Source organism: Neophocaena asiaeorientalis, unplaced genomic scaffold (assembly GCF_003031525.2).
Source record: "Neophocaena asiaeorientalis asiaeorientalis breed wild unplaced genomic scaffold, Neophocaena_asiaeorientalis_V1.1 scaffold15, whole genome shotgun sequence".
Taxonomy (NCBI): Eukaryota; Metazoa; Chordata; class Mammalia; order Artiodactyla; family Phocoenidae; genus Neophocaena; species Neophocaena asiaeorientalis.
In genome coordinates this window covers 1452631-1477361 of record NW_020185328.1, presented here as the reverse complement: position 1 = coordinate 1477361, position 24731 = coordinate 1452631, and the positions used below count along the sequence as shown (strand labels likewise).

The 24731-nt window shown below is 42.5% G+C and overlaps 1 protein-coding gene across 2 annotated transcripts in view; it reads left to right on the top strand.

Moving 5' to 3' along the window:
- The window catches only part of WLS (Wnt ligand secretion mediator), a 106518-nt gene that overhangs the window by 66775 nt on the left and 15012 nt on the right, over positions 1-24731 (top strand). For both annotated transcript variants that reach the window (XM_024734641.1, XM_024734640.1), the window contains exons 4-11: positions 3525-3686; positions 5406-5542; positions 8484-8652; positions 10772-10869; positions 11223-11286; positions 13586-13729; positions 14949-15032; positions 21603-21756. In XM_024734641.1, the coding sequence (XP_024590409.1) occupies positions 3525-3686; positions 5406-5542; positions 8484-8652; positions 10772-10869; positions 11223-11286; positions 13586-13729; positions 14949-15032; positions 21603-21756 (1012 nt within the window). The remainder of the gene's footprint in view (positions 1-3524; positions 3687-5405; positions 5543-8483; positions 8653-10771; positions 10870-11222; positions 11287-13585; positions 13730-14948; positions 15033-21602; positions 21757-24731) is intronic.

Below are 24731 nucleotides of genomic sequence, written 5' to 3'. Positions count from 1 at the left end.
CTTACTGACTGCATGACCTCAGGCAAGCTTGCTTCAACTGTCCAAGCTTCAGTTTCTCCTTTGCAAAATGGGATAATAATACTTGCCCTGGGAATTTTTATAAGGACGAGATGAGATAATGAACCTTATCACTTAAAATCAAGTCTGGGACATGTTTCACCAGTCGGGCCAACAGGACAAAAGGTATAAATTAAAGCTCTCATGGGCAAACCATGCACCCTACACATAAGCATCTTTTGGGGCACCTGGTGTTTGTTAATTCTCCCTCCCCAGGTTCCCTATACAAGAGCTATGGAAAGTGTGGTCTAAGGACTAACAGCGTCAGCATCACCTGGTAGCTTGTAGGAAATGCAGATTCCCAGGGCACACCCCCAAACCCATGAATCAAAATCTCAGCATGTAGGACCAAGGAATCTGTGTTTTAACAGGATTTCAATTCCTTCTCTTAAGCTTGATAAAGTTTGAAAGTCCCTTCAGTAGACCCTTTGCTGAATGGTCAAATATAGGGTTCCCCCCACCCAAAAGCCATCTGGAATTGTTTTGGGTAGGCCTTTGGGGGCAATCTATAGGTAAAAATGAATGGTCAAGAGAAATTGGAGGTAGCAGGAGAGAGATATGTAATATTTCTAGACCTTTGTATGCAATGGAAGAAATTAATTAAAAGTTGACCTCATCATTCAGAGGTAAGACTGGTTGGCTGTCTAAGCTAAAGGATATAAAGCTTTTGGATATGGAATATCAACCTCAGAAAAGGGAAAAGTCATTTCTCACCTTACGTATACACTTAGAGGGCACTGAGAAGCAGAGTCGGGGGAGGCCGTTAAGAAGACTGCAACTGCTTCTTAATGACAGTTGCTTAATTATCTTTAGGATGTGTTGATCCCTTTCAAGAAAGATATTAAACCTTGCAAAGTGTGAAGGAAATGAATCATCAAATCTATGCTTTTTGATTGCAGTGAAATTTAGACTTGAGTTTGAAGATTAAATGAGAAATTGCTTTAAAGCTTTTTAGTCCCTGGTGGATTGTGAAGTTAAAAAAAAAAAGTCAAGTTGCCACCTGCTGTAATTTGTCCTAATTAGCCAGGCTTATGCTGGATTTGGGGGAGGGCGGAGGGGCGTGGGGCAAAGGAAAAGGAGGCAGGAAGAGAGAGAAGGAAATCTTTCTTCCTAAATGCCCTAAATACTGGCAGAGGCAGAACCTCAGTGAATAAGGAAAAGTCCCCAGCAGGATACAGTGAATTTGTCTCTGAGACAGGTAGGCCAGGCCAGGATCCCAGTACCCTGTGTGTCTCTCTCATTTGTTGGACTTAGGTAAATTTATCTCATGTGATGGTGTTACCCTCTCTGTAGGGACAGGGAAGTGGAGGACACACAGAGACCCATGACGGGGCATTAGAAGGAACCCCAGAGATCATATAATCAAACCTTCGTGCTTTACTTAGGAAGAAAGTGAGGCCAAATGAGTTGGATGACCTTCCCCAGGTACCCAGCAAGGGGTGAGGGCAGGACGAGAATTTCAGCCTCCTGGCTTGAAGTTCAGTGCTCTCCTTATCAATGCCTGCCTTCAGGCATGTCTGAGGCAAAACAGCATTCCTTTCTTCCTGCTGCACTCACCAGTCCTCCTCTGCATCAGAGCTGGAGGCTGGACTTGGGAGACCCACGTCCTCAACCCAATTCTGCCATGACTTTTGGACTTTGGGTGAGCCCCATAATCAAGTCAGTGGCATTAGACTAAATAAGTTTTGTTTCCTTCAAACTCTCAGTTTCTATAAATAAGACCCTGACTGGAAACACATCAGAAAAACCCACCTCCTGCTGTTACCATAGCAGGTAATCAGCCTCCTGAGTGCAGCTTCATCTGAGCCTGAATTAGAGCCTGTACTGTATTTTCAGTAGTTCTGCAGAGTCCTAATAATAGCCTTGATTTGTAAGTATAAGAGAAAGGAGCAGAGGGGAGAGGAAGACAGATCTATACAGGAAAACTCATCCAACCCGAAGCTGGGGTTTGGAAAAGAAGGATCCTTTCTACAGAAGAATTTTTAAAATCTTATATGCCGTGTCTAATCAACTGGTAGTTCTGATAAGAGCCCCTTAGACCTTAGAGGATGAAAAATTATCATGATTGATTAGTGATGTCTGCCATGAATGGGAAAGGGAAAAATGGAAGTGCATAAGCAAGATATTTGCCTGCTCTACCTCTACTTATGTCATGTGTGTCTTCCGTTCCTGTACAAAGGTCTGTTTATTGCACTCTAAGCTCTGACTGTCCAGTAAAGAGCCCTCCCTCCCCATCCTCTGCCCCAAGATCACAGAAGAAACAGATTCCTTGGTATCTTCCGTTTGATTTCTCCACTGGACTTTTTACTCTGAAGATTTACAAAAAATTTTGGAGGCCCTGAGAATTCAGGCTTAGGAACACCAAATCAGTCCCCCATCACTTCATCAGGAGGTAACAAGCAAACATTGAAGCTGGCATACAAACCCAGCAGTGAAGACAAGACACTCATTTGCTTTATCAGGGAAGAGTCCTCGGTTGCTGAAGCTCCTGCCTATACCTGTCCATATTTACCCGCTTCCCCCACCCCTCAGCTGGGACACATAGCCATGTGTCCTGTGAAGGTAGAGCAGAATTTAGTTTTCAAAAGCAAGTTGTACTACTTGCCAATCTCCCACTTCCATGTGCTGGCTGGTACCTTTTAAATTGCTTGGCAGGAAGTCCAAGAGGCTTTTCTAGAAACTGAGCTAAATTTTTGTTTATTTAATTTCTGCTCCCTCTGCCATCTTGTCTCTTGGGCAGTTAGAAAGCTTTAGAGGCAGAGAATTACGAGTGGTCATCTCTAGCAAGCTAATCTCATTGTTTCCTTTCATCCCCCTATGTCTTCCCCAAATTCCAAGGGCTCCTTGGGTAGCTTCTTTTTTTTTTTTTTTTTGGTCAAATCAATAAAAAGTAGATATTTTCAGCTTCTTGTAGCTTCTCCTGCAGGCCAAAACCATGTAAATAAGTAGTCATCATCCAAGAAAGTGATGAACATTAGCAAGGGCTTCCTCCTGAACATTTGAGTTGACTGTTCCACAGAGCCTTAGAGGTCTCCGATGGTAGGCTGCAAATAAAATTGTAGCCCTGCTAGACCAGGTTAGTCTGACGTGAGGCTCTAATGAGGACTGAAGAGCTGAGAAAGGTGTCGAAATAGAAGAAATTTCTGCTTGTTACCTAAAATTTCTGGTTCTATCTCGAATGTGGCTGGGTTTTATTTTTATCTTTTTATAAATTTATTTCTTTTTGGTTGTGTTGGGTCTTTGTTGCTGTGCACGGGCTTTCTCCAGTTGCAGCGAGTGGGGGCTACTCTTCATTGTGGGCAGCTTGTAGATGCCATGCCTCCAGTGTACCCTATTATCTGTACCTCTGAGGTATACCTTTAAGCATTAGCTTTTTAGAATTGGTGATATGAGGCAAAAGCAAGACAATTCAGACATAGTCTATTGGAAATAGTGACCATGCCTCAAACCCTCCACTCTTCTTCCAGACCGCAGAACATGAGGGCCGTTACTATGAATGTGACGTCCTTCCTTTCATGGAAATTGGGTCTGTGGCTCATAAGTATTACCTTCTAAACATCCGGCTGCCTGTGAATGAGAAGAAGAAAATCAATGTTGGGATTGGAGAGATTAAGGATATCCGGCTGGTGGTAAGTGAATCTGATTGATCCAGGTAGCCTGTCACATCAGAGCACTGGCTAAGAACACTGGTTGTGAGCATGTGTATTGGAAAGACACTCCATCTCAATCTTGAATTTTCCATGTCTCTACTATTTCATTAAGAAGTAAGAAGAATAACAAACCCATGGAAATGGAAAGTAATGCAATTATTGTGTCCATTTAAGATTTTATTATGATGATCATGATTATATAGTGAATAACACCAAGATAAAAGTAATTTTTTTTTTTTTACATGTTTCACCTTGCAAGCACAAATGTTAAAGGGAGCAGTCGTGATTTAGGTTCTTTCCATTTTATCTCTTTAGTAGGGGAAAAAAAAGAATGTGCAGCATGACTTTTTATATCTAATTTAGGTTTTTTTACATCTAAAACACAAATACATATTTACTCTAGAAAATTAGAAGCACAAATGAGCACAGAGTAGAACATAAACGTTACCTGTAACATCCTGCCATCTAGAGAAATAACCACTTTGAGGTTATGCTGTATCTCCTCAATTTTTTTCTCTGTGTATATAATCCTTCCCTTACAAAAAAAAAGACCATCATACTCAACTGACTCTTTCATTCCTTGCTTTTTAAAATTAATTGTATGTATCTTTCCTTGGAAGAAATTTTGAGAATATTTAAAATGTCTTAATTTGGGATTATTCTACATGAAACCCAGAATTTCAGTGTTTCTGTATCTTCATTAGCAAATACTAAAAGCACTTTGATACAGTGGTTTTCAAGAGTTTCTTCACTGTGAAATATGGTGGCTGGTGCTTATGTATATACCAACTTTCACGGGCATGCTATGTCAGTAGGCACCCACAAAATCTTTTTCATTTCTTGAAGAGAGAATGTGTTTATATGCAACTCCTGTGGCAATGACATCCATTCCACCCCTTTCTCTCCACTAAAGGAAGGATATTGTAACACAAGTAAGGTATAATGAAATTTTATGGGGATACCCTGAAAGCCATTCTAACAAATTAAAAAAAAAGTTGTTATCATTAACAATACTGTATTAATAGAAACAAATCACATTACAACTGTATTTCAACTGTTGGCACAATGTAGGCACTCAATATTTGTCTAATGAGCGTATTAACCAGACACGCACATATTACTGAATGCCCACATATTATTAAAAACGTGATGGAAAATATTTGTGTTGAGATCTGGGATTGATTCACCAATCAATGACAAGGGTATGTGTAAAGTTACATATGTATTCAAGATGTTGATAATATAATACATTTCTCTGAGTTCATAAAGAGTTTGTGACCAAAAAAAAAATTAATGGTATATTGTGAATACAGTATAAATATACTTTGTAGTACTGCTTAGCATTCCACAGTACGGATTTACCTTAACACGTTTTACCAATGCCAACATTTTGGGCATCTAAGATAGCTCCAATTTTTCAATGAAGACCTTATAGACAAATCTTTGATCATGTTCTTAATCGTTCCCTTAGGATAGAGTGAGTCTATCTTTATGCCTTTTGACTTATACTTCTACAGTGCCTGAGGAGGGGCCCAGGCGGGTAGGATGAGGACAATACATGCTGTGAATGTTAGCGCTCATTGATCTTGAAAGTTCAGCAAAAAAGATCTCCATTTACCTCTCCCCGGAATGCATCTGCTGGTAGAAAATAACACTAAGATACATTGACCTTCAAAATTATGATTGGTCTCTATCTAGGGAATTCACCAAAATGGAGGCTTCACCAAGGTGTGGTTTGCCATGAAGACCTTCCTTACACCCAGCATCTTCATCATTATGGTGTGGTATTGGAGAAGGATCACCATGATGTCTCGACCCCCCGTGCTTCTGGAAAAGTAAGAGCTGATTTTGGAGCACCCTTAAGGAGCGCGGACATCCTGTGATTTGCCTGCCATGGACCTGGTTTTGCTGGGGGCCTAGTTCAAGTGGTCAGTGTGTTATCAATACTTGGGCTGGTGATTTGACCGCAAATCAGCCTGGACTCCTTTTTCTCCTTCAGCTTTCATGTGCAAATTATTATTAAATCCTAGGGGTTCTGCTGCTCTCATATTTCCAGCGCTCTGTTGTATCTTTGCTCTTCATTCCCATGTTCTGCATCAGATTCTTCTATTACAGTGGACGAACTGCCTTGCTGCTAACTGATCCCAACCCCTCTCACTGCCAGACGGATGATGTTTCTGTAGACATAGCCCCTTTCTCTCCCACATTATTGACATTTTCCTTTCTGCTGGATTATTCCCATTCATACACAGACACAGTCTGCCTTCTCCCATTCTTAGTCAAAACTCTTTGTACTTCCCCCTGAAGCCACCACACCAATTTTCTGCTCCTTTTCACAGCAAAACTCCTCAAAAATCTTGTCTGTATATCTTCTCCTGCTGCTTTTTCTTGAGCTCCTTCAACCCCTTATTAAAATTGCTCAACAGAATCACCAGTGACCTCCACATTCCAAATCCAATGCTCATTTCTCAGTCCGCGCTTTTCTTGACTTGTCATTAGCATTTGGCATAACTGATCACTCCCTTTTTCTTCATAGAGCCTCCTCCACATTCTCATTGTTATTCTCCTTTGCTGACCACTCAGTCTCCATGGCTGTTTCCATCAATTTTTCCGACCTCTTCAACTTTGGAACCAGGGCTCGGTCTTTGGACGTCTTCTTTTCCTTAGCTACGCTGCTTTCCCTGGGTGATCTCATTTAGTTTTCTGGTCTTAAAAAATCATCTACACTCTGATGACTCTACATTTACATGGTCAACCTCAGCTTCTCCCAAATCTAGACCCAAATATTCTACCTGTTTACGTAACATCTTCACTTACACAGAAATGTAACACATACGAAGAACACTTGTTTTCCTCTCACTTCAAACTTGCTCCTCTTCGGGGCCTCCTGGTCTTAGGAATTGGCAACTCTATCCTTTCAGCTGCTCAGAAGCAGCTGAGCAGACATGTAGGAGGCATCCTTTACTTCTCTTTCTTCACACGCCTCTGCCAACACACCAGGAAATCTCACCATTTCCATTCCTACCACCCTAATCTAACTAACCATGATTTCTCATTTCTCACCTGGATTATAGGAAATAGCCTCTCATTTGCTATAAGATGCTCCTCTTGTTTCCATCATTTTCCTTCCTGAAACCTATTCATACAGCAGCCAGACTGTTCCCTTTTAAGTAGAAATTGGATGATGTCAGTGCTCTGCTCAAAGCTCTCTATTGGCTTTTCATTTCCTTTGCTCTGGCCTATAAACCCTCGATGATCCCAGCTCTTCACCACCTCTAAATTTTATCTCCTATTCTCTGCACCACCTACCATCCACCTTGATGGTTCTCAGACATGCCCAGCATGCACTCACCTTAGAGCCTCTGCACTTGCTAGTCTCTTCATCTGAAGTGCTCTTTCCCAGGTATCATTGTGGCTCAATGCCTCATTTCCTTCAGGACCTGATATAATTTCTGTCTTAAAGGCTTCTTCCCATCTACCTTATTTAAATCGCACCCGATCTCTCTCCATTCTCCTACCTTGCTTTATTACACTTCTTCATAATACTCATTCTCTATTTATTTATTATCATTCCTCCCATACCCTCCCCCTCACCCCATCTGGATACAAGCATCACTAGAGCAGAATTCTTGCCTACTTTGTTTACTACTATATCCCCAGCATTTAGAATAGTGACTGGAACATAGTAGGAGCTCAATAAATATAAATTTGTTGAATGAATGAATGAATGGAATGATGTCACTCCATTGCTTAACCTTCTTATTGGATCCTCAGTCCTTTCAAGATAATTTTCAAATTCTCTAATGAGGTATGCAAGTTTCTTTATCAGCTCAGCCTTTTTTATTTCTCTGGTATCATGTACTGTCATTTCCACATACAGAACCCCAAATGCTTCAGGCTGTTCCAGACTCCCGTGCCTCCCTCCAGGCTCTTCCCTCTGCTTGGAATGCCCTTCCACCTCCCTAATCTTGACTCACAACTCAGTTCCATTTCTGTCTCTATCAAAGTGAGAAGTCCTGGTAGCAGCCTGTGCACACTTCTGTCACATTACTTATCACACTTTGTCTGGCTCAGCCACTGAATATACCTCCTTGAAGGAAAGAACTGGTGCTATTCATTTAGGTATGTATGTCCCTAACAAAATGCCTGGTACATGATTTGTGCTTAATAAACATATCATGGGTATGAATGAAAGTGTGAATAAGTCAGTAACAAAATGAATGATATTTTGATAGAGAAGTGGAAATAACAGAAAGTCAAAATAAAAATGAAACAAGCAGCTAAAATAATTTGTATTTCGTATTGTTTGGAGTCACGTATTATTGAAACAAATATGCTTGCATACTTTATAGTTGCTGAGGATATCATAATAATGAGTGTTCTTAACGAGCAGGTTAATGACAACCTGAATAGGTAAGAGCAGATAATTGTATTCAGTGAGGTCTGTTTAAGAAGGCAAGGGAGGGTGAAAACACTAGAGGAAGCTCTTGATCTGAGGTGGCACCAAGATAAAGTTCAGAGCATTCAGGAGGTTAGGTTCAGTTACTGTGTAGAAAGATTAATGTAACACTCCTTCATTCTGCAGTGGTGCCAGTGAAAGAAGACATTTAGCATCTCCGTGTAAAGACTCATTATGAGAGCAAAGAAACTGATCATATGGCTTCGGTCCCAATATGTAACATCTCAGTTCCCAAAACTGGGTTTTGATTTTTAGATGAAAAATGTTTTGCCTCCCAGATGAATAAAGTCGTTTTCCTGATATTGTCTCACCATCAGAGTCATCTTTGCCCTTGGGATTTCCATGACTTTTATCAATATCCCAGTGGAATGGTTTTCCATTGGGTTTGACTGGACCTGGATGCTATTGTTTGGCGATATCCGACAGGGCATCTTCTATGCAATGCTCCTCTCCTTCTGGATCATCTTCTGTGGTGAGCACATGATGGTAAGAGCGCCCTGGGGAAGAGGCAGTGGGTGAGGCAGAATAAACTAGCGGTTACAGGAGTAGTGAGCTCAAGAGCCCTGGAGTCAGACTCGTGGTTCAGGTTCCTGCATTACCACTTATAAACTAGCTGGCAAGTGACTTGACCACTCAGAATCTCAGGTTCCTCAACTATAAAATGGGTTTTAAAGGCTAATGTGTAGGTTTTTCGTGAGGTTTAAATGAGATAACATAGATAAGTATTTAGCAGAAAGTAAACGCACAAACATTAATGATTATCACTCTTTCTTGTCCTTTGGCTTCAGCTCTGCTTGTCCCTAGGACCAAGGTAACCGCCAGAGAATGTGGGCCGGGCTGTTTCCAGCCGGCAATTTGTCCAGGTGGCCTAGTAACCCCTATTACCCTGAAATACTGACCTCCCTGGTCTCAGTTTGCACAGACACCAAATCACATTTCAAGAGGGATTGAAGATACCGTGGATAAAAATAAGAATGGTGCAGTCATCGCGTTGTGGCTAGGAGGATAGGCCAGCTGGAGCTTGGTCCTTGTGTCAGGCACATGGGCCTCATAGTAGAGCGGACCGTTTTCAAATTCCTTTATGGTTTGATCATTGCTTCTGAAGCCTCGCAGCCCTTCCACAAGAGCAGTGAGCAGAGAGAAAGGCTTTTCCTTACAGCTGGGGTGGGCATGAGGGGTCCTTCAGCCCTCGGCAGCAGGGATGGGAGCTGAGGGGACTCAGGTGCAGCAGCAGGACAGCCAGTCTGGGTGGCTGTAGCCTGGATGCTACGACATGTCTTTTACCTTTCCCTGTCTTCTCACTTTACATTCCTTCATTTTCTGTCTCTTAACATCTTTGTATGTCTATCAAGAGGAATCATTCTTCTTTTTAATGAAGATAGACTTTATTTCTATTTTCCTAACCATAAGAGACCTCTTACACTTGACGTATTTTAATGCATTTACGTCTTTATTTTGTCCTCTGGGAACTACCCCACCTGAAAAAACACAAGTGGTGAGTCACATAGGAATTTAATTCTGAATGAGTTATTTTGTGGATCACAGAACTTCCACTATCTAAGGTATGTAGGGGAGCAAAATTTGCCACTCAAAACCAAAATATCTCTTTGATGTGTGAATTATTTCTAACTGAAACAATCAAGGTTCAGAAGACTCAGGAAGAAACTTGGACCTTCCCCCTAACTGCCTAAAAGAATTTCAGTAGAGGCCCGGTTGCCTGAATAGAGCTATCACCAGAGACATCTGCAAGAATATGGGCTGGGTGTGGTGGGGAAAACTCTAGGCAGGGCCTCAAAAATCAGTTTACTCCATCTCATTGCGTCTGGAGGGCCCAGCAAACATTTATTTACCAAACATTTGCTTTTCCATCTCCATGTGAATTGCCTTCCTTCCCTTTGAAGTCCCGAACCACCACCCCCAACAGCCTCTTTTGTCTTTAGCTGAAGATGGTATTTAAGAGGTGAGGGTCAGCGGTCTGGTGATTAGGTCAAGGTCTTTATAAAAGCTAAGCAAAGTGTGGATCTATTTTTTAGATAATTTATGGAAGGTGTCAAGAAAGAGTTGATAAGGCTCTATGATGTAATTTTTTTTAAAAAAACAAAAAGCTGCAACTTAGAGAAATGTTTTCCATTTGTGAACACTATGTTTCTTATCTGTATCATGAAGGAATTATGGAATGGGTGCATTTTTCTCTAAGTACATTTTCCACCCATTTGTCGCTATCAAAAAAAAAAGGGAGGTGAGGGTTTTGGCCATTTGGGCAAGTTACTCAGTTTTCCTGGGACTATCCTATGTTATTAAACTTTTGTTTGATTTTCACCTTGTTAATCTGTCTCATGTCAGACCAGCCAGAAGAACCTAGAAGGGTAGAGGAAAATATCTTCCTCCCTGACAGGTACAAGGCCTTTCTTTGTGTTCCCTCCTGTGGCATCCTGTCCTTATGAGAACAGGATGAGAGCCCTTATGGATGGGCTCGTATGCTGGTCTAGCACGATGCTTGATACACAACAGGTGGCCAGCAAGGATTGTTGGATGACTGAGTCACCTACAGAATTGCTTTGCTCTCCCACATCTTTATCTCACTTTTCAACTTGGTTTTCCTCAGGATCAGCATGAACGGAATCACATAGCAGGGTATTGGAAGCAAGTCGGACCAATTGCTGTGGGCTCTTTCTGCCTCTTCATATTTGACATGTGTGAGAGGTGAGCAGGGGGATCGTGGGACTCTGGGCTGAAATGCATGTCACCAGGTCCACTCCCAGCTCTTTTGAAAAGGAGAGGGGGTGGTCGGGAGCCTGTAGGATGAAAGCACTGGACATGGTCACATCCTCAGATAAGCACTGGGATTAAATCAGAGACAGAGTTCTTTATAGATAACAAAATATTTGAGCTGACTGTATTCTTCAAACTCCGTTTCTCTTTTAAGTCCTCCGTGACTTAGTCTAAATACAGTCTCCGCCCCTCTGGCTGAAAAGCTGAGAGTATGTAAGGAGGAAAGTTCCCCTTTGCCTCTGTATTAATTGTTTCTTACCTTTCCATCTTGTTTCTCTTTGTAGAGGGGTACAACTCACGAATCCCTTCTACAGTATCTGGACTACAGATGTTGGAACAGAGCTGGCTGTATCCTTTCTTCATGGGCTCAGGGTTTTATTTCGTCCCATAGCGGCCTGGTCCCCAAGATCATTTTCTAAGTCCCGCTGATGCTCTCCATATGTGCTCAGCCAGGGCTTTGATCTTCAGACCAATGATAACGGCACAATTAAGGCAAATAATGAGGAGAATTAATGCTTGCTTTCAAGCCTGGGTGACAGCAGGCCAAATGAGGAGGTAGCAGCGCATCTCCACGGCAGAAGAATCAGAGTAGCTGGTCTTACTGCTGCCTGTCTAAATGATCTGTTATACACTTGTTTACTGCAGACTGAAGCATGACTAGCTTTTCCCTGGAGCCACGGAGGTTCATCTCTGGGCCCCTGTGGGAGAGCCTGTTTCTGAAGTCGTCTGTGTGCAAGGCTTCTTACAGTGACTTTGGTGTGCTGGCTTCCCATGCTGCTGCCATTCATTTCCAAGACCAAGTGGAGATAAGGCTAAGGGGATTAGTTCCAGAGGAGGTCGCCCAGGCTTCTGGTTGGTTGGCATAAAGTGTCTGAGTCATCTTTATGAAGCAGAAGCCACGGTCTTAGCTTATCCCTTTTAGGATGCTGGATTTAAATATTTTATCTTCCTCAACAATATGTTAAGTGCTTCAGGAGAAAAAGACTGTCCTCTGGAGAGGGGGCTTGAGTTGTATTCTTTCTTGATAGGTAATATCTTGTCATGTGCTGGTGAATATGCTTTGTTTGGTCATGATCAATAGTATCATTGCTTTAAGGACGAGAGAGTTGAGCTCCCCCTTTCTGCTCCGCACCCCCTCAAATGTGAGCTGCGCAACACCAAGGATATTTATAATGTTGAGTCTGCCTCAACCCCTTCATTCTATAGATGTGATAGAGGTCTAAGGAGGCAAATAAATTGTCAAGTCTTGCAGCAAACAACTCTTCATCTAAGGGTACCACTGATTTTAGGAAAGAAAGAGAAACTGCATTAAATATATTATTTAATGAAATATAAATGCTGAGTTCACACTTGTTAAATTTTTTTAAAATATGCAACTTGGCATGGAGTTGGAGCAGAAAAAAGTTGGGAGTCTGGTCACCTGCCTCCCAAGCCAGCTCACTCTACCCCAAACCTGGTTGGTTCTCAGACTAAGCTTTGAAGATCGGCCTCAGAGTATATGGCTCCCACCCTCAGCTCCCACTTTGGCCATGCGTTCTTCTGCTCCCCGTTCCATTTGACAAGACTTTTCTCGTGGTGAGAGAAGATTGCGACAGAACTTCATCCCTGGTTTTACTTGAAGACCTGCAGTCTCAGGCCCAGTATCCCTTGCAGCAGCAGCCGCTGCTATTGCACCCAACCCCACTCCATCCCCTTCAGATTCCAGGGTATCCCAATCTCCTTATAAAAATCCAGGGACGGGCTTCCCTGGTGGCGCGGTGGTTGAGAGTCCGCCTGCCGATGCAGGCGACGCAGGTTCGTGCCCCGGTCCGGGAAGATCCCACATGCCACGGAGCGGCTGGGCCCGTGAGCCATGGCCGCTGAGCCTGCGCGTCCGGAGCCTGTGCTCCGCAACGGGAGAGGCCACGACAGCGAGAGGCCCGCGTACCGCAAAAAAAAAAAAAAAAATCCAGGGACTAGCCCAATGGTTCCCAAACATGGTTGTACTTGGTTTCCCAGCCCTTGGAAAATCTGATCCTGTAGATCTGCAGTGAGACCTAGGCACCTGTATTTTAACTCTTGTGGTGATTTTAATGCAACTTTCCACTCGATCAATATTTTACAACCAATATCCAATATTTTAGTGCTTTTCAAATTTACTGTGCATATGACACTCCTGGGGACCCTGTTAAAAGGCAGATTCTGATTCAGTAGGTCTAGGGTGGAACCCTAGAGCCTGCATTTCTGAAAGCAAGGCTCCATTCCTCTTCTTACTCAGCTTAGAAAGCAGTTTGGAACATACCACACTGGTACTTTTGTGTCCGGAAACCTCTCTATTGTTGATATTAGAGTGCCAGGTTTTAAGATTTTTATCCTCCCGAGGGCTTCCTTGGTGGCGCAGTGGTTGAGAGTCCTCCTGCCGATGCAGGGGACACGGGTTCATGTCCCGGTCCGGGAGGATCCCACATGCCGCGGCGCGGCTGGGCCCGTGAGCCATGGCCGCTGAGCCTGCGCGTCCGCAGCCTGTGCTCCGCAACGGGAGAGGTCACAGCAGTGAGAGGCCTGCGTACTGAAAAAAAAAAAAAAAAAGTATCGCCCACAGAGATGGGGAGAGAAGTACTGAGTCCTTGGCGATGAGCTGGCCATTTCCTTGACCGGACGCCGTCAGATGGCCTTCATCATTGTGGCTGGCATCTGCCTCTGCCTCTACTTCCTGTTTCTGTGCTTCATGGTCTTTCAGGTGTTTCGGAACATCAGCGGGAAGCAGTCCAGCCTGTCAGCCATGAGCAAAGTCCGGCGGCTGCACTATGAGGTGAGCACATCTCTGGGCTCATTCAGGAACTACTTGTGAACACACACACACACACACACACACACACACACTATACCTGGAGATATAGGGGAGATGGAAGCTTTTATTTCAAATACACAGTGAGAGATTCTCATGTAATGTAGAACCTCTAGGCAAAATAAGAGGCTAAATCCTACTCTGAGAGGCATCTAGCTTTCTGGCTTATCTAGATCTTGGAGTTTTCTGTGGTATAAATGTCTTTCTATCCCCAATAAGGAGTAAACTTGTTCAGCAGGTTCTTGAGCTTTGGAATGGAATGTGGGTGTGTGCTAGATAGGAGACCTGACTATGGTAGAATTGGGATTTGGCTTGGAGTGAGGCTTTATTTAAAGTTCTCTTGCTGAGAATCAAAGCCTTGAGAGTGGGGTTCAGACCAGGTGATCTGATTTCCGGACTTCAATTAACCAACTTTCCCCTAAAATATCCAGCAGGTGCTCGCTCTGTTTATAGATCATGTCCCTATTAAAGAGAAACACACGATAGCCTCACATCTCTAACGCAAGGCAACACATTCTTAATTTTTCAAGGATCCCTTAGGCTCATGCCTAAGTGGCTGTCCTTGGAGACACGGGCCTAATTCCTTTGTGCAAAGAGAAACAGAAACTGCAGAACCACAGGGTTTTTATATGCAGCGGAAATAAGAGCCCCTGAATAAGAGACGTCTCTCCCTGAAACACAGGTTCCCTCCAATCCCCTCAGGAAAGCAGGGGCACTTTCAGAAGCTTTGCCTGTGTCTGGAGCTGGAGTGACACGTGAGAAAATTCAACCAAATCCACTTCATGCTGATTACTATGCGCATTTCTCTTTGTTCACTGGAGCAGAGTTTTATTACAACCGCAGAAAACTTGGATTTGGTAACTTTGAACCCTTGCAGAGAAGCATAACTAGCTTAGCAGGGAAATTAGCAGCCTCATGACGTGCCGTGAATATAATTTCCCAGGCTCTGGTATCACTGTTTCATGACAGATAAGAACGTTGGAAATACCGGACCCAGTAAATTTTCCAGCCATATTCACCTCTGCAGGAGAAACGTTACTTTGTGAAATTATTTTACTGTTACTCCTAGGGATTTGGTTTTACAGATTTCTTTAAAATTAGCTTTTGATAGATTTATATACTGAGAAAAGGATTGGCGGTAGCTGGTAGAATGTTAAACTGCTGTTTCTCTCTTTCCTAATAGGGGCTAATTTTCAGGTTCAAGTTCCTCATGCTTATCACCCTGGCCTGTGCTGCCATGACTGTCATCTTCTTCATCGTTAGTCAGGTAAGTTGACCCTGAGAGGTCAGGATGAGAATGTCCTGAAGAGGTGCCTCTGCTTTGCACAGAAAATTCTATGGAGCTACTGTGAAAGGAGCAGAGAGGCTGTTATGCTGGGCAGCTGATCAAACCATTGCTTTTAGGCAGCTCTAATCTGGGACTGTTATCACCTGGCCAGAGGTAGACTGAATTTTTCTTTCAGTACAGCCTCCTAGGAGGGAAAAGTTGCTAATTAAATTAAAAGCCTGCAGCTAGACTGAAGGGCACTTGTTTCATTTACTTAAGAGCATAACTTTTCAAGCCCTGTAGCAGATCACCAACAAGCAAGTATTCATTTGATTTGATCCTTATCTAGCATTAACATAGATCCTTTTACAGGCCATCAGCCATTCTTTGGCACAATTATATTGCCACTTAAACATGAAATGTAATTCAAAATTCCCCTTGATAGAGCTTTATCTTTCTTCTGGTTATTTCTAAAGCTCTACTTGAAAATCTCAATAATGGTAACGATAATGATTTTTAAATATTGGTAACTTGCTTTGGAAAGTACTGTTTAAATCATACATATTACGTACCTATCATGCTTTTGAGCTTCACAAAAATCTGATGGGTAAGTAGGATAGGAATTGCTATGCCAGTTTGCTAGAATATGAAGTCTAATGGCCTCAGAGACATTTCTCATTTATGCTGTTTTCCAACTGGGTGGGACTATGGATGGATTACTGAACACTTCTAAGGTTTAATTTTCTTATCCATAAAATGGATATAATAATAGCACCACCTGAAGAAGGCGGCTGTAAGGATCATATGAAGTAATGCTTGCAGAGTGATTCGCAGAGGACCTGGCAAGCTGTGAGCGTGGGTAGCTGCGCTCTTATGAATAGCAGCAGGGTGAGTGCTGTACCAGAGGACATACAGTGAGTTAGGCACCAGAATCCAGTCTTTTGATTTTCTTTGCCAGCTGCTCTGTCATCCCTATATTTGATTAAAAGTGAGAACGTTAGTAGTGCAAATAGAGCCTTAGGACAAGACTTGCCCCATTTTGCTAGCAAGCTTCCTTTTAGGAGAGGGGCTCCTAAGCTTTTTTGTGTCCTGGACCCCTTAGGTAACCTTAGGTGAAGGCCATGGCCTTCCAAACATCCAAAGGCCTCTTCTTTGAATGTTTTTAAATGAACAAAATACTTTGGATTTCAAAGGGAATCATACAGATACATAGATAGATAGATAGGCGATGTATATTTGCAGTTATACATATTACAGAGATTTCAGATATATAAGTGTAATCGATCCAAAAATATAATTTCTATTGGTGACAGAATTACAGATATTGGTAACAGAATTACAGGTATTGCTCATATTATGGGGATTTGTTTCTTACATTCATAATTGAAAGAAATGGTAACTTTCAGTTAGAGACTGAAAAGACGTAATTATAAAAATTTTATAAAATTTTTTATAAAAATATTTTTTATAAAAAATTTTATACAATTTAAATTTTATAAAAATAAAGACGTAAAGAAAATAAAGACATAATTTTTTCCCACTCTAGTTCATGGACCCCTTGAATTCTATCCAAGGATGCCCAAGGGTACCTCTAATCCCTAGAGCCCTGTTGGCTACGCCCACTGAGCAGTGTTAGGGCTGCTGCTGAAGGCTGATGTGAATAGAAAAAAATACAACAAATATACATACACATCTTCAGAGGTTCTGTGCACCACCTCTGCTTTGACCTATAACAGTGCTGTGTTTGTATCAGACTGTTTGTTTATAAAGCCTTGGAAACTTCACCCTCCACTCCAAATGCAGTAAAAATATTTCGGATTCTGAATGAGTTTTTTATTCAACCAGCTGAGGCTCAAACAAGGGTGTCTGAGGCCAGACTTATCCCTTGGCTGATTCCCTCATGTGCCCAAAATGCTTTCCAGTCCTCAAGTCCCTCAGTAATGCACTGTGACACTTAACACAACCAGCTCTGCAAGGCTGCGAGAGCAGGACACACTCCTTGGAGAAACAGAACCTCGAGGAAGATGGGCTGAGGAATAAAAGGTAATACCAAGATACGTTCTCAGGGAGGCAGAAAGAAAGGACCCCTTTTGCTCCTAACACGTGCTTCTGCTACTTTTGAAAGCTGAAGTCATTGCCCCATGGCCCCATCCCATCCCACTTACTCTCTTGTTTCTGCAGAGCGTCTCTCCCATCTGAAGGCAAGAGGGATTTTGGGCTGATCTTTAAGCTGGCTACATGTTGCCCAAATTTAATCTGGTACATGTTTTATTAGTACACCTTTCTGAAGCAAAGGAGGCCACCCTTCCAAGTCGCAGAGTTTGTGGCTTTTCTCCGGAGAAAAAGATTCATATTCTGCTGCCCAGTATTTTCTAACACGGCTGCAGCCTGTGGCTGGCTTTTTATATCTGCTGCGACAGTTGGCCTGGAGTGGATTTCAACTCTAAGGGGGTAGCCATGAGGTCTTTTGGATTCCATTAGCTCTTTACAGTCCTCCTGCTGGGTTATTTTTTTTTTAAGGTTTATTTATAGATATCTAAGACGTTTTCAGGCATAACTCTCAGTGTCCCAGGTACTGTATTAATACAATCATCAGAGGATTTATTTTTTAATGTCATTTTGGAATGTCTCAGCAATGAGCTCACCTGAAAGAAAACCTATTGGGTAACTTTCTGAAATAGATCCCAGCCTTAGGTAAAAGGAATGTATTAAAACTCCCATTATACTCTCAGGCTTGCTGGGAGAGCTTGCATTTAAGCCTCATGAAATATAATGCGACGGGATCTCTCCAGGATATTGAAGCTCTGAGGCCAGGAATGAAAGGCCGATGGAAGCTGTGGAATGCAGTGACCTTGAGGCTTTGTAGTTGGGTACTGAGGTGCAGTCTTTTAATGCCTGCCATTTAAATGGCCTCAGTCATAGCAACCAAGTGATGGCACGTCACAGTCTGGTATTTTAGCCCCTTCCCTCTGGAAAAGAAAGAAGCATTCCATTTAGGGATGGCAGGCAGTAGGGAACAGAAGTGCAATGCAGGAAAGATGGTCACTGACCTTCACTAAGGGGATTCCAGGTGCTTGACATTTAGGTCGAGCCACATGCAGCAAACTCACAGAGAGCCTTCCCCAGTTCTTTTTTTGTATGTGATCACTTCATTCTGTTACTTACAGAGGAAATGTTTCCAGTAAGAGAGCCTGTGTCTGGGATTTGGAAATCTCGTTGTAAAGTGGAATGTTGGTTGTCAAGACTACTGGGTGTAAAGGGATTTGACCTTCACTTGGCTACAAGGGTATAATTGGGTGGTTTCACACAAAAGTAAATTGTTCAAATGTGAAATCAGGAAAAACGGGGACTTTTAGAAATAAGACTTCAGGCAGAGGGGAGATTCTTTTCTTTTTTTCTTTTTTTTTTGGTTGGGGCTACCTGATTTTTCTCTCTGGAAGTTTAAAGGGGGTGACTGTCACCTCTTTGCCTTGCCATTAATAAGATTTTGGATTTACAAGGCCTGCTCTGTTGAGGCTGCTTATTGTGGTACATATTGGTGGGAATGTACTCGGAGCTCAGGATGTCTCAGGCATGAGTAATTGAGAGAGAAGAGGGGAAAGCACAATGGGGTCTCCAAACAGTAGAGTGACATTATGTATACAGTCCGTTTATGCAAATTCAACTCCTTGCCCTCAGCAGGAAGTAATGCATTTAGAGATTACAAATCAAATAGTATGGGTAATTCTGCAACTGCATTTTAAACAAGTGCAGGTGTCCCAAAGCAGACATTGGATGGGGGCTTGAATCTACTGTTTCCTCAGCCGGTCCTGGTTCCAATGCATCTCTCATAGTATAAGCATCTCATTTCAGTGTTTCTACTGTAAAACTGTATTTTGCATATATATCTAGTTTGTTATATACCAAACATTACTGCATCTGGGATACATAGTTCATATAATTACAGATTTGAATATAAAAGCCTGTGTATGTGTGTATATATATATATATATACACACACATACTGTATAAATATTGTGCTCAATTAAGTGAATTTCAAAGGAAATTTGACCTAATAGTTGCCTCTTCGTCTCTCTAACTAAGAGACTCATCCTATTTAAGATAATATTCCTACTCTTGTGTTGTATAATGGTTAGGAACACCCACCTTTCTGGTGGGTCAGAGCCACAGCTTTCCGGCTGAGCAATCCTGGGCAAGATACTGTGTGTCACAGTTTACCACCAGTTGCGTGCAGATATTACCTGCCTACCTCACAGAATTGTTATTAAGACTAAATGATATCTTCCACGTACGGTTCTTAGTATAGTGCCTGACACACCATTAGCACTGAATAAACGTTAACTATCATTATCCTTGTTATTATTTCTAAACGTCTTAGCTTTGTTAATATCTACATTGACGATTTGTTTTAAGTGATAATAAAGGAATATAGTAGAGAGCACTATTTAAATGATTTGACCTATTGACTACTCATTAGGTCATTGACGACTCCTTTTACTTTTAAGTGTAATTATTATGGTTTACTATGGACTGCAATATTTTCTTAGATATTTCCTAAAAGTGACTCTTTCTATACACCCTTTCTACCTCCCTGTATTTGTGCTGGCATTCTTGCACTCATCCCTGTGCTTTTGCCCATATTGATTCAACAAATATCTGTCTGTAGAGCGCCATTGTGTACCAGGCATGCAGGGGAGTGTTTCCTTAGATGGATCAGTTATGCCAGTCCCAGCAAGAATCAATTTCAGCAAAGTTGTCAATACTGAGTATTCCCAGCTTGTATTATGGGAAGTAGGCTCTCCTGCAGGCCCTTCCCCTAGCTGAGGGGCCCACTGCCTTAACAGAGTAGAAGAAAATAAGAACTGCCTTACTGCACATTACCTTTAGCTCTCCCAGCCTCATTTCCCCTCTTTGATCACATAAAGAAGAGTTCCCTTTGTTATGATAGCAGGTACATGGATTTCCAAAAACTATCTTAAGGCTACTTCTCCCCTTCCATTATGTGCATTAAAAATCATCTTAAGTATGCTCTAAGTGCTGTAATTTTTATAAAGTTAGGATATTCTGTACTTAAAAGTAAGAAGAGTGACATTTGGAGATGTTTCTAAGAAGCAGTCCTAAATAGCTTGAATGCTCGTACATTTTTCTAAAATCATTGATGGTTATGAAATCATTCTTTGCCATAAAAACTTTCCTGAGCGTGTCATATAAAGTGAATTATTTCCCAAAGTAAATAAGAGTTAGTGGTGGTGGTTTATGAATCACAAAAATGAAAAATTATGTATTAACAAGGCCAAACTAAAACTGGCAAGTCTATAATCCATTAACCTGGTTAACTGACACTCTAGGTCTTTCAGAAGGAAATACCTGTCCTTATAGCTTTATTCTGCCTGGGGCCCCTGTGGGTCATGGGTTATACAGAGGGTACCAAATAAATATAGACCCACTGCCTCATAAACAGGAGGTGAAATCAACCTGATTGTTTAAGTCATTAACATTTAGAGGTAGCTTGCCATCTTACACTTTAGCTCCTAGAAGGAGGGGCTCCTAGATATGGTTTATATAACCCAGCCTCATCACAAGAACATCAGTTCAATACTTTCTTTTACTCCCATTTAAGATTTCCTGGAGCAAGGAGAAGTGGTCAAAATCATTTCATTGATCTCAGAGCTGGCACAAATTATTAGTTCCTCTGCTCAGCAGTTTTCTTGACCGTTCTTAGTGCAATCCATATGTCATCAGCCCTTAAAACAATTACCAAGTCATTAACATAGACAAAACCAGCCTCAAAACGTTCTTGCCAAATTGTAAAGCATATGAAAGCTTCGTAAGTACCTTCGTGAGTGACTTACATAGGGTGACATTATAAAATAAGATTTTTTGAGTGTTTGCTGTGTGCCAGGAAATTTCTAGAAATATTTTTACTTAATTCTCCTTAGTAACCCTGCAAGTTTTTGTTTTGCACTTCAGAAAACTGAAGTTTAGAGTCTTAATCCTACTTCTCTTACATTAAACAGAAAGTGAGTGGTAGAGCCTGGACTTGAATCCAGGTCTCTGACTTCAAGCCTGTGTCCTTCTGCTTCTCCATACTGCCCCACTCAGGAAAACTACTCACTCCGAGGACCCATTTGTATATTTCACCAACCCTGTGGTATATCAGGTGCTGAAGATACGGCAGAAAACAAACCAGAACTGGTCTCTGCCTGCAGGGAGTTTACATCCAGCTGGGAAGACAGGTAGCAGAGGAGGAACTATAATTGTAGATAAGCGTTAAGACTCAAATGCCGTTTCATTAAATTAGGGATAATTATGTGCTGCTGTTTTAGGAAGAGACGCTACCCAGGTGATGCTGATGCAGCCAAGATGAGAACCACTGACTTTGTGCCTGACACATAGTAAACCCTCAATTAACCTTAATTCATACTAGTACGATTCAGATTAAAAGATGGAACCTTACGTGGCCCTTCACTTTCACATATATGGAAGAGACTTGGTGTTTGTGTTAGTTGGTTCCTATGTTGGAGTTGTTTCTTCTTGGTTCCAATTGAATGTCACTCCTTTATCCTGTAGGTGACTGAAGGCCACTGGAAGTGGGGCGGCGTCACGGTCCAAGTGAACAGTGCCTTTTTTACAGGCATCTATGGCATGTGGAACCTGTATGTCTTTGCTTTGATGTTCTTGTATGCACCATCCCATAAGAACTATGGGGAAGACCAGTCCAATGGTGAGTTCCAGCCTCTTTGGCATAGCTTTAATCAGGATAAGTAGGCTTCTGTCTCTACAAGACTTAGATAGCAAAGGCTCTGGGTTCCCCAGTCGAATGTTCCCTCCAAGTGTGAATGAACACCTCCAGGGACTCTGGGGCCATAAGACAAAACGCCAGCATAGGGCAGACATTTCTATTAAGTCCTCATTTAAAAAAATCTTTAAAATACATTGGGAATATTGCATTCTAGTCTACAATATCTCCCAGTCTTAGTACAAAAATTAAATTTACTTTCCTCAATTTTTTGAACAAAATTGACTGTTGGAAAGTGTGCTACATTTATTCTTCTAGTTTGAGAACCACAATCTGAGATATTGGGTGGATGGGGACTGAGCCCTGAGTGGAAGTGGAGCTAGCTTTGTTTTTCCTCTGCTCATTTTCCTGCAAGCCTGTTGACACATCCAAACTGGTAGCTATTCTCCTGTCCCCATAGCCTCCCTCCCCTTAAGTGCTAGTATGTGCTGTCTTTGGTGCTGCTGCAAGGAGCCTTGGAGAACTTAGTCAGTCCAGTCATTTTATAGATGAGGAAACTGAGACCCAGAGAAGGGAGAGGCTTGCCTGGGGTTTCTCTACCAGCCATGGCAGAGGGAAATGAACATTACTGTCTGGGCCAGTGCTGTTAACATGGAAGAGGTGACCTGGTAAACAACACATCTGAGAGCTCCTTTTTCTTTGCATACTTAGGCCTACGTTGTCTGGCTCCACCCTTATTCTTTCTTCCCGTTTTCATGCCTGCTTTACCCTGGCCATGTGCCTCCTATTCCCCAAACAAAAGATGCTTTTTGTCAAATCAGGGCCAGTGCCCTTCACTCTGCCCTGAAGCAGAGATCAGGGCTTTAAGGTCTGCATGTCTGCGTGGCACCAAGGGTTGGCCTTGCTCATAGGAAGTGCTCAGCAAGTGTCTGCTGAGTCGATGGATTCATATCCCCCCTCCATCTGGGCCTGATAAAACCCTACTCGTCTTTTGGGTCCATTCAAAATGTTTTCTCCTCCTTCAAACCCATTACTGATCACCCCAGTTGGAGTCTGGCAAGTTACATTCAGTAGAATATTGTTGCCATGGGATGTTGGTAGGCTTTAGTAGTCAGATGAGTTTGAGAATCATTGGGTTTTTAATCAGCATTAATATGATTTTACTGCAAGATATCTTAATGCCTTTAGCACATTAATTTGTACTATGTCTTCTAAAATGGGTGGGGGAAACAGCACTTCCAAATTATTATTTTTTTTAATTATTTATTTATTTATTTGGCTGCGCTGGGTCTTAACTGCGGCGCACGGATCTGTAGTTGTGATATACGGGATCTTTAGTTATGGCATGCGGTGTCTAGTTCCCTGACCAGGGATCAAACCTGGGCCCCCTGCATTGGGAGCACAGAGTCTTAACCACTGGACCACCAGTGTAGTCCCACTTCCAAATTATTAAATCATTTGGCCCTGGAAACCTTTTTCCAGGCATGGTATCTTTTGGAACTGGTGTTCTGAAGAGCAGGCCTGGGGGAACATGACTACACTTTTCACATGACACTCACCGTGTAGGTGTAATTGATGAGTTTGCCTGTGCCTTCTCTCTCCTGCTGGAACACTTAACTCCTTAAGGGCCAGGATCAGTTCTTAAGGGTGCTTTGAAAATGTTGAGTGCATTAATGCTTTAGAAATAAGAGTTCTATATTAGCTTCCTTATTTCACAGATGGGCCAGTGATCTTGAGATAAGTCATCTTGAGATGAACATGAGGGATGGAGCAGGGAGAGGAGGGCATCTGTGCTGAGGGTCAGGGGTCGTGGAATGGTCTCAGCCACCATCTGTCCCCAGTATTACACCTGCCTCTTCTGTACAAAAGCATCCTAGACACCAGGCCTCTCTTCCTTTCTACTCCATGGCTTCCTGTCACACTATCAAGTCCATCTCTGGCCATGGGTCCTGGGCAAGAGTAAAGACCTTTGGCTCACCTACCCACCTGCCCAACTCTTGGTTTGATTGACTTCCCTTCTACAAAGCTTGTGAGCCAGGTAGCCTTCAGCTTCCTTTCCACTGCTAGCACTCTGTGTTTTACTATATGCATGGTAATGGGAGCATGTAGTCTCTTAGTGGCCCTCCATAATGCCAAAGGAAGGGATTCTGGGCTTGTGAACAAGAATCTTGATTTTATTTCATGGCCATCCTCTTGGACTTTGACAGAAACCATATGGACTTGTCCTTGACTTGAGAGTATTAAGCAGGAACCTAGTAGGTGGAGTTCCTGCCTTCCAGGGAAATACTACCTAAAGCAATGGCTGGACTTCCTGGGATGTTGGAATAATAATCCTAGCGGGTAACAGTTATTGAGTACTGACCGCGTGCTACAGCACTTTATGGACATAAACTATTCTGGTTGTTTTTGCTGTGGGACTAGTGGCGAACTGCTTCCCTCTCTGTGCACCACTTCTCCCACCTGTACATGATCTCTTAAAATCTTTTGGGACCATAAAATTCTATGGTTCTCTCCATTCCCATTAGCGAGGAAGGGGCAGAAGAGCACCTCCTTTCATAAAGTGGTAGCCCAGAGGGGGATTCCGTCACACGTAAGGGATTTCTAAACACTGGTGAGAATTTGCCCAAGCCCAGCACTTTCAGGCACATGGGAGACCAGTGCTGTGGCCAGGCCTGCAGAAGCAGGATGACTGCCTGCCACCCTGTGGCATCAGATGCTTGAGCCGCGAGCCAAGTGTTAGGCAGCTCCCATGAGGACGTCTTACTCAGCACAGCAGCCACCCTCCTAGGCTTCGAACCTCGCCATTGAGAATAGAACTTGATTTGTTCCCCAACAGATTTGTTGTTGTTTTTGAAGTCTGCACAACACACAGACCTGGAATTTCACCAAAAGCTCAAAAGCTATTCTCAACAGGAGGTCATAGGCACTGAATCCCTTGCAAAGAGGTGTTTGGAAATGTC